General features: G+C 40.0%; 1 protein-coding gene across 11 annotated transcripts in view; it reads right to left on the bottom strand.

The window, feature by feature from the left end:
* The window catches only part of Erc1 (ELKS/RAB6-interacting/CAST family member 1), a 537,557-nt gene that overhangs the window by 485,338 nt on the left and 41,568 nt on the right, over positions 1 to 10,651 (bottom strand). For 7 of the 11 annotated variants that reach the window (XM_008839745.3, XM_008839744.3, XM_029566784.1 and 4 more), the window contains one exon: positions 7,717 to 8,547. The exons of 1 other annotated variant lie outside the window; for it this stretch is intronic. In XM_008839745.3, the coding sequence (XP_008837967.1) occupies positions 7,717 to 8,385 (669 nt within the window). In that variant the 5' untranslated portion in view covers positions 8,386 to 8,547. Of the gene's footprint in view, positions 1 to 7,716; positions 8,548 to 10,651 lie in introns of those variants that run through there. 3 more of the 11 variants (XM_029566781.1, XM_029566787.1, XM_029566789.1) reach the window with 2 other exon arrangements.

The following is a 10,651-nucleotide window of genomic DNA, read 5'->3' as shown; positions in this document are numbered from 1 at the left end:
GAAATGCTTTTTTTAATTAAAAAAAATATATATGTTTCACCTTTAGGGAAATGTAAAAAAAAAAAAAAAAAAATTAAAAGAAAATAAAATTTTAAGAAACACACACTAGATTGCACCATAGAACCGAAGAGGAAAAAAGAACGATTAAGAGATTATAGTTTGGGGGCTAGAAAAATGGCTCAGAGCTTAAGAGCACTGGCTGCTCTTGCAGAGAACCCTGCTTTGGTTCCCAGAACCCACATGGTAACTAACAACTGTCCATAACTTCAATTCCAGTACATCCAACACCCTCTTCTGACCTCCATAGGCACTGCACATACAGGTGCATTTACATACATGCTGGCAAAACACTCATACACATAAAATAAAAATATAAATAATTTTGAAAAGAAACTCTAATTTTTAGAAAAAATATCCTTAATTTCCTCACAAAGAAACCAGTCAGATTATTTGTACAACTTTGATTTGTTAAATTATTTTTTCCCAAATATCTCACTGCATTCTAGGAAAGTAAACTTAATTCTACAAGAAGAAATTTTCCATGCTTATTTATATACATGCAAAGTACATGCAAAGATCTAATAAATGAAATAAAAAAGAAGAGACCTGGGTCAGGTGTGGTGGCACATGCCTTTAGTCCCAGCCCTAGGAAGGCAAACCCAGACATATCTCTGTGAGTTTGAGGCCAGCCTGGGCTACATAGTGAGTTCCAGGCTAGCCAGGGCTACATAGTGCGATCCTGTCTCAAAAACATAAAAATTAAAGTAAAAAAATTAAAATCTGGGGCTGGAGAGATGGCTCAGCGGTTAAGAACACTGGTTGTTCTTGCAGAAGACCCAGGTTCGAATCCCAGCACTCACATGGCAGCTAACACCTGCCCGTAACTCCAGTCCCAGAGGATCCAACAGCCTCTTCTGACCTCCACCGGCACTGCACGACACAGGTGCACTTACCTACATGCAGGCAATACACACATACACATAAAATATAATAAATAAATTTTTTTTTAATTTTTAAAAAAATTAAAATCCTAGACTTGGTAAAGCAGTTGCCGATCCTATACAAGACCTTGGGTCTAATCCTCAGCACTACAAAAGAAAAAAACAGCATCAGATTCCAAAAGGAAAAAATATACAAAACAAAAAGAGCAGTAAGATGGCTTAGTGGGCAAAAGTGCTTGCTTCAAAAGCCTGATCACCAGAGTCTGATTCCCAGAAATCACTGTGGAAGGTGAGAATCAACACCCAAAAGTTGTTCTCTGACCTCCAAGCATGCACTACAGCATGTGTATGCCTGCATCCCCATATATACACATCATACATATTTACACACACACGTAATAAAATAAAATGTGAAAAAAAAAAAACCATACAGGCACTTTACTTGCCGTACTACAGTGTTAAACCATCATACATATTTACACACACACGTAATAAAATAAAATGTGAAAAAAAAAACCATACAGGCACTTTACTTGCCGTACTACAGTGTTAAAGACGTCACACAAAATTTCAGTGAAAGCACATTAGTTATTTTTGTGTGTGTACCTACATGTTCATGTGTGTGTGAACATATATGAGCAGGTATTCCGGCATGTAGGTGTACAAGCATATGTGTGAGCAAGCATGCAGAGGTCAAAGCTTGATGTCCTGAACTGTTCTCGCCTTATTTTTTCAGACAGGATCTCTCATTAAACCTGAAACTCACTGACTCTGCCAGACAGGCTGACTAACAAGCTCCAGAGAGCCTCCTGTCTCCAGCTCCATACTGGGACTGCAGTTGCACATCACCATGCCCAGCTTTTACATGAGTTCTAGGGATTAAATTCAGGTCCTTAGATTTGCACAGAAAGCATTTTCCCAACTTTCCAAATTTCCCCAGCTCCAAAACAATTATCTTTTAAATAAGCATGCACCCAACTAAATTCAACATACAGAACTCTTATGAAAAAAATAAAAAAAAACAATAAAGAAGTAAAATAACAGCTGGTTAGAATAAAATTAAAATGTAACTTATCCAAAGCTCCATTGGCTCTGCAATTACACAAAGTTCACAGTAAGATTTTCACTCTTCTCCATCAAACTTACACTAAAAGCATTCCTTATTCACAATTTTAAAAGAAAAAGCCTCCTCTGTTAAAATACCTATGTGCAAATATATATGTGATGTGTGCATATATACATATTCCTAACTCCCCAATCACCAGCTATTTGAAAGTAAAGTAACAAAAGGAGTCTGAGACATAAAAACAGCTGGGAATTTTTATTTTAGAAACAAGCTTCTAGAAGGACACCATAATAATGAACTACACACACCAGCCAATCCTAAGTAAATACATTTTCACATGTGATAAGATTCTGGACCCAGCTCAATCAGATCAAACATTCAGAATGGACCCAAATTCCTAGGTTTAAACTGAAATACAGAAATGTATTTAACTATTGTAAATCCTAATAAACCAATCTTCTTCACAGAGTAGAAGATGACCGACCTCTGGGAGCTGGAGAGGATAATGAATGCGGTATTTAATTAGGGCCCACTGTAAGCTGACTATAATATATTAATTAGCATTTTCAGTCTCTGTATCTCACTGCACTGTCTTTAAAATTGCACCCTTTGTTTTTTGAACCAAAGTTATACAAATTTAGGATTGTGTGGTAATTATAGTGGGTACAGGGAGAATATATTCCTGCCATCATTGGTGCTTAATTAAGGCAAGGGGAGGAATCCAGATACAGCAGTGTTTACCCTTTTTCAGCACTTAATGATTTTCAGCATTAAAGTCTTGTGAAATGTTTCTCTTCCAGTGGAGTGATATCAAAACTGTCTTCTCAAAAGATTCAAATATCTGCCTTTGAATGAATGTAACATGATAATTGGAGAAAGGATACTGCATCGTGTCCCTCCCTCCCATACCTTCTAAAGTATATGCGTAAGCAAATGCTTCAATTATTTCAAAACCAAAATGTATGACCATAACTTTTTCCCTCAGTAATATAGACTGAGTCATTTGACAATAAAACCATTTTACTGATGCTTATGCTTTTAGTATCATTAACAAAGTATAATGATGGTATGCTGGATAGCTTTAGTTGTCAACTTGACACATCTGGGAAGAGAGAGACCCTCAACTGGGGAATTACTTCTATTGAACTGGCCTGTGGTCACATCTGTGGGACATTTTCATGATTGTTGAGTGATGTGGGAGGGCCCAGACCACTGTGGGCAGTGCTACCCCTGGGCGGGGTGATCCTGGGTTGTTTAAGAAAGCAGGCTGCACGGCCCAGAGAAACAAGCCCGTAGTGTTCCTCCATAGTCTGTACTTCAGTTCCTGCCCTGAGCTCCTGCCCTGGTTTCCTTCCATGATGAACTGTAAAAGTAAGATGAAATAACCCCTTTCCTCCAGAAGTTGGTTTTGGTCAGTGTTTTTATCACAGCAGTAGAAAATAACTAAGGCAGATGGTGAGCTAATTCAATAGTGTATTTGGTAATGCCAAAAACACTTAAAATTTTAAATATTAAAAGAGAGACGAATAAATGAATCTATTCTTGAAATTGTCAAGTCTCAGTATGGTGATTAGGTGAGTTGCCATAAGTCTAAGCACTGAAGAGGTAGAAGCAGGAAAGAATTCCTGACCAACCTAAGCTACATAATGAGATGGGAGAGGGAGGATTAAATTTATCATTAAGACTTCTTTTAAAATGTGAAAAGAAAGAAAACTATTTATTTACTTTGGTGAACCACTGAGTTTTTACTGAGGTTCCTTACAGGAGTATGGGTAAAGGGTTACATAGGATGACTCAAAGCAGCTGCATCACAAAAAGGCCCGCCCAAAACCTGTGGTAATTCGTGAAAGCTGCAACCCTAAGGCTCTCTTAACTTGCAGAAAACTCCACAGGTCTGAGAATTACCTCTCAGAAGCTTGGCTAGTCAAGAGTCCAGTTTTCCCTACCAGGTGTTTGCTGCATCTATTCGCCCTAAGAAGGGGACCTTGTGAATACTGCAGGTTTCAGCTTTCCCAAATATATTGTGTTTTTTTTTTTAAACCTCGTCAGTTTCATGAGTCTCCTCCTTCCCTCAAGAAAAGAAGTAGACCTTAGTGATAAATCCCGAATGCAAGGACAAACTACCCAAATGCTGCCTCAAGCTGTGTTTTGTTTAAAACACAGAATCCTGGGCTGAGGAGATGGCTCAGTTGATAAAGTGCTTGACTTGCAAGCATAAGGACCTGAATTTGATTCTCTAGAACCCACTTAGAATCTGGGTGTGGTAGACCATACCTGTAATCCTAGTGTTAGGGAGCTGGAGATTGTGCCTGGGCTAGCCTGGCAGTTACCTAGCTTACTTGGCAAGCTCCAGGCCAGTGAGAGACCCTATTTCCAAAAAGGGTGGACAGGGCCAGAAAGGTGGTTAAGTGAAAAGCATATGCATAAGAAGCCTGACAAACTCAGTTTCATCCCTGGAACCCACATAAAGGCTGAAGGAGAACCAACTCCCTAAAGTTGTCCTCTGGCCTCCACACACGTGCCATAGCATGCACACCCACACAACAGTAAAAATAAATTTTAAAATATTTTTATGTAAAGGCTTTTAAAAAGGGGGGAAGGAGAGGCTGGAGAAATGGCTCAGTGGTTAAGAGCACTGACTGCTCTTGCAGAAGACCTGGGTTTGATTCCCAGCACCCACATGGCAGCTAACAACAGTCTGTGTCCCAGGAGATCCAACACCCTCTTCTGACCTCTGAGGACTTTGCGCAATATGGGTGCACTTACATACATGCAGGCAATCACAAACATCCTCTTGTATCTGCCTCCTGAGTGCTGGGATCAAATGCATTCACCACCACACCCAGCTGCAACTCATTCTTAACATTCTCTGTTGCTCATCAACCAGAGAATTTGTGATGGTTCTATACTGTTCTTTTTAAGCTCTTTTCTGTTGTTTTTTGCAATGCTAGGAATCTAGCAAGCCTTGTGCAAATAGGAAGCAGCTCTCCCACTAGGCTGCCTGATATGGGTGCTAGCATTCAAACACAGATGTCACGCTTGTTCTGCAAGTACCCTTCCTTACCCACTGAGTCATCTCTCCAGACCAGGAATATTTTCTCTAAAATATTTTCTTTAAGGCTGGGTCTCTAACAGAATTAAAGATTTAGGTATATTAAAGCATTCAAATTTTGAGTAGTGATAAATTTAATCACCAGTTTAAAAATAAAGGCAGCATAATTGGAGGTTATAATGTATCAAAGAAAGAATTAAATTATAACTTCTAAATTACTTTTAAACTCTGATTCAAATGAATTCAAGATTTAGCTTTTAATTTAAATCTTACTACTTCAAATAAATTTGAAAATGTTTTTAACTCTGTAATATTAAATTAATTAGTATAGACACAATGGTATAGTACACATACATTAAAAATTATATTTAAAAGTTCACAGGAAAAAATGTTAGGTAAAAACAGTCACAGCATAACTTCTATAATATTCCACTCACAAAAATAGCTTACTCTTCCAGACAGCTGATCAGTTACTCATATGAACTCACAGCAATGGTGACAGCACGCACAATTCCTATGCAAGCTCAAACCAGACAAAATCCCAGCTTAGACATGGGGAAGTGGGTAAGAAATCCCAACCCAACCTAAGGCACTTTTGGCAATTGATGACTGCTGAATGGGTAAAAAACAGTGTCTTACAGGATAGAACTTTTGATTTCTTATCTGTTTGTATTATGACCAAAAAAAGAAAAGATCTTCATTCCTAGAAAAGCAAGTTTACAGCATACAAAGCACAGTATAACTACAGATCTTCAAGGAACCAAAACAGTAGCTTCTGGAGACACAGCTCAGTGGTAGAGCACTTGCCTAGCATGGATGAGGCCTTGGGTTCAGTACTGCAAAGCAGCCGATTTGACTACCTGCACTGAGTATGAGTAACAGAATGGTAAGACCATCAACAAACTTCTTAAATTATATTTCATCAGAGACACGGATCATGTATAATTCCTTTCTAGCATGATTCAAGAACACTGAAAAACTTAAGACACATTAGTTATCTTTTATAAATTTTACTAGCCAAAAAATAAAGTATAGGGGCCACAGAGATGACTCAGCAGTTAAGAGTCTGTACTACTCTTGCAAAGGACCCAACTTTAGTTTCCAGCTCCCATGCCGGGTGCTCACAACTTCCTCTAACTCCAGCCCCAGGAGATACAACACCTCTGGCCTCTGTAGGCATCTGCACTCATGTGAACATATCTACACACAGACACACATATAATTTAAAATTAAATTAGAACTTTAAAAAAAAAAGCACAATACCAGCAATGAGACAGATACATTAAAATTCTCTAAGAATATAAAGGAAGGAATATAATATCTAGGAATATTAAGGAAGCATGTAATTCAAGTTCCCAGGTTTAAAACGTTCTAAAAATCTGGGAAGTAAGGTGTTTTGGTTTGGTTTTTTGAGACAAGTCTCCCTAGGTAGCCAGGCCTCTAGAACTCATTATGTAGCTAAGGCTGGCCTCGAACTCCTGTTCTTCTAAATGCTGGGATTACAGGTGTGTGTTTCCACACCTGGCTATTAACTTTTTTTTTAATATTTTATTTATTATTTTAACTTTATGCATATGAGTGCCTGGCCTGCATGTATGTGAGTGCACCCATGTCGTGCAATGCCACGGAGGTCAGAAGAGAGCTTCGGATTCCCCTGGAACTGGAGTTAAGGACGGTTTGTAGCCGCCATGTGGGTGCTGGGAATTGAACCCGGGTCCTCTGCAAGAGCAGTCAGTGCTCTTAACCACTGAACCATCTCTCCAGCCCCGCTATTAACTTTTTATCTGTCCTATCTAGATATTCAAAGTTGATTTGCTTTGTGCATAAAAGTTTTATCATTTTGGGGGGACTGTGTTTTTTGACATTTATTATGATAAATCTTAATGGTACGCCTCACAGTTAAGATACATAGTCAAAATAATCATGGTAGTAAATATTCGGATAAGGACAAAATTATACTCTCACAAGAACGGTTTTTTAAAAGAAAATGTAAGCTGAAAGAAAATACAGGAAGGGAGAGAAGCCAGGGGACAAAAACAAACAAGAATAGGAGCAAAGCAGGCATAGGGATTAGACTTCAAACTAGCATTTGGGAAGTGGAGGCAGGAAGATCAGGAGTTCAAGGTAATCTTTGGCTACATAGCAAGATTGAGGTTCTGAGGTACATGAGACCATGTCTCAAAAACAAGAAAACAACTAAAAAAAAAGAAAATGAAATGAATAAGGAGAAGGCAAGCACGGCAACAGACTAAGGAAAAACTTAGGGAACAGGACCAAATCTGGAAAAGGCTAAGAAGGTAGACACAAAATAGTAAAATAAATTTTTTTTTAAATGAGCAAGATGAGAAAAATCTAGAACACAAAGAAAAAAGAATGGTTCATTCCATTTACACACATGGATTCAGCTCATAGAGATAGGGTCTATCTAGAGAGATGGCTCACTGGTTAAAGCACTTGCTGCTCTTCAGGAGGACCTGAGTTCAGTTCCCAGCACCCACCTCCAGTGACTCGAGTTCCAAAGGATCTGACTCCCTCTTCTGTCTTCCAGGGGGAGCACGCACACACACACACACACACACACACACGGCAAACACACAGACATACATATAAATAGTATATAATATTTTTTAAAAGATAAATGTACAAATGAAACTAACCTGGTTTTCTTCCTGTACAACTCTATACTGCTCCTTCCAAATGGTGATTTTGGAAGCTTCATCTTTTCTCAAGGCCCGCTCTTTCTTCAGCTCTGGGCTCCAGAAGGTCTTGATGCTATTCATTGAAGAACTCAATTTACTCTCCTTTACTTCCACATCTTTCCGCAAGAGATCATTTTCTCTTAATACTTCCTTCAGCTGTGTCTGTAGATCCATGATGGTGTTATCTCTTGCCTGACGCAGAGAGTGAGGCACAGTGGATGCCATACTAACAGGAGGGAGGTGATGCTCTCCAAACGCTATGGTATCACTAGCAACCCCACTGCTTGCTATATTGGGGCTACTGCCCATAGCAGTCATCCTAACCCCATAAGGCAGACGTCCCCCAGAACGGCCAAGTGTCATGGTGCTTTTAGGGGTTTCTGAACCCACATTTTCATGATCACTTAGGTACATAGGGCCAGATGTAGCATAGGCGGCATTTAAGGACTGTATATTCTCCATTGATAAGGTTTTTCCACTACCACCTCCAACACTGCTTCCAGAACTCCCTCCTGTACTGTTGGTTCGACGATGACCTAAGCGAGGTGACCGTGGAAGCCGAGGTGAACGCCCAGGGCTCTGGTTGCTTGGTTCCACCTTCCCTACTGATCGAGCACTTCCATACATGGTTGCAGGGTGAACTTAGGTGCCAAAAAAGGTGTAAAGCGCACACACACAAAAACAATTGCAATTCCGTGACGTTTCTCTACGGCTATAAAGTCAACTTAAGGCTATCAGAAATAACAGGTCACCAGCTGTCCAATCTTGAAGAAATATCTTACACCACATCTGTAATGAAAAGATCACACATTAAATCCCCCAATAATAAATATTTTCATTCTCAGAAATGCTCTATTACCTTTACCTGGGGAAGCTCCTCCTTTCATCATCTATTAGCATGGCTTTAAAATGTGATTAAACACAATGTATCAACTGATAATTATCAAGTGATACATTATCAGAACTAATAACAATTCAACATATGTCAGCCATAGTATCAATATGTAAATAATGTACAGGGTGCTGGACAGATGGCTCACAGTTAAGAGCACTGGCTGCTCTTGCAGAGGACCTGGGTTCAGTTCCCAGCATCCACATGGCAGCTAACAACCCTCCACTCCATAACGCCAGTTCCAAGGGATCTGATGCCCTCTCCTGACCTCCATAGGTATTGCATGATACAGATGCCCTTACATACATGCAGGCATAACACTCATAAAATAAAATTAAATAAATAAATAAATAAACTTAAAGTTAAAAAGAATAAATGAATATATAAATATCAACACTTTCATAAGCACTGAGAACAACTAGAAAATGTAGCTTTTTAGGCTGGAAACATGGCTCAATGGGTAAAGTACTTGTCATGCTGGACACAGCAACCTGCATTTGTAATCCCAATGATCCTAGGGTGAGATGGAAGGTAGAGACAGGAGAAGCTACTGAGAGGCAGAAGCAAGGGGCTGCCAGGAAAATTTTTGTACACTTTAACTTCACTTATAGCTCTTTATTTTCAATTATATGTATATGTGTGTGTCTATGTGTGCATGTCAATGCAGGTGTTCTTGGAGTTAAGAGTGTGTCACAATCCCTGAAGCTAGAGTTACAGGTAGGTGTGAGCTGCCCAACATGGGTGCTAGGACTCAAACTTGGATCCTCTGTAACAGCAGTACCTACTCCTTAACTGCTGAGTCATCTCTCCAGCCCCCATTTAGAAAGTTTTGGATTCAACCTACCATAAAGCTTACACTTTATGAGCAGGGGAGTACAATGTGTGTATGAGTGTTCATGTGTGTCAAGGTGGGCATGCACATACATAGCACGATCTGCATGTGGCGATCAGAAGACAAACTCAGGTGCTCATCTTCACCCTCCATCTTGTTTGAGACAGGATCTTTTTGTTAGTTTTTCTGCTTCATATGCCTGGCTAGCTGTCCAGGGAGCTTCTGAGGATTCTCCAGTCTCTACTTCCCATCTCCCCATAGAAGCACCAAATTACAGCACTACAGATTACTAGCACTACACACCCAGCTTTCATGGGTTCTGAGGGTTTAAACTCTTGTACAGCAAGTGCTTTTATACTTTGAGTTCTCTCCAGCGCTGGCTTATACTTTTTTTAATGTATTTATTAGGGAACAGAATACGTGTGTATCATGGTACACATGTGGAGGTCAGAGGCCAACTTGCCTGAGCCAATTCTCTCCTCCTACCATGTGGATTCTAGGGATCAAACTCGGGCTTGGCAGCAAATGTCTTTACCACTGAGTCATCTTGCCGTAGACAGTCTTGGAGCTCCTGGCTGCCTCCACCTCCTTTTTTTTTGTCATTTTTGAGGCAGGGTCTCCCTGGCCTGGAACTCACTATGCAAACCAGGCTGGCCTTGAACTCACAGAGATCTGCCTGCCTCTGGCTTCCCAAGTGCTGGAACTACAGGTGTGCGCCACCATACCCAGCTGCTTATACTTTTTTTAAAAAATGAAAAATATATTCTTAGTCTACAAATATAAATTTTAAAAACACGTACTACAGCTATCTATTTCCACACTTTTCTCAAAGAGAACTCAATATACTAAGAGTCCCAAACTTAATGGATATACTTAGGGTTTCATTTGCTTTTCTTCTTTTTCCTTTTTTTGTAAGTGTGTTGGATAGCTTTGGTTGTCAACTTGACACACCTGGGTAGAGGGAGCCTCAGTTGGAGAACTGCCTCCATTGGACTGGCCTGTGCCCAAGTCTGTGGGGCATTTCCTTGATTACTGAGTGATGTGGGAGAGCCCAGCCCACTGTGGGAGGTGCCACCCTGTGCAGGTGGTCCTGTGTTAAGAAAACACACTTAGGTGTGGCGCATGCCTTTAATCCCAGCACTCGGGAGGCAGATGCAGGCAGATCCCTA

Source organism: Nannospalax galili, unplaced genomic scaffold (genome assembly GCF_000622305.1).
Source record: "Nannospalax galili isolate Female #2095 unplaced genomic scaffold, S.galili_v1.0 scaffold199, whole genome shotgun sequence".
In the NCBI taxonomy this organism is placed as follows: Eukaryota; Metazoa; Chordata; class Mammalia; order Rodentia; family Spalacidae; genus Nannospalax; species Nannospalax galili.
The sequence above is the reverse complement of the archived record's forward strand: the minus strand, read 5'-3'. Positions and strand labels throughout refer to the sequence as shown.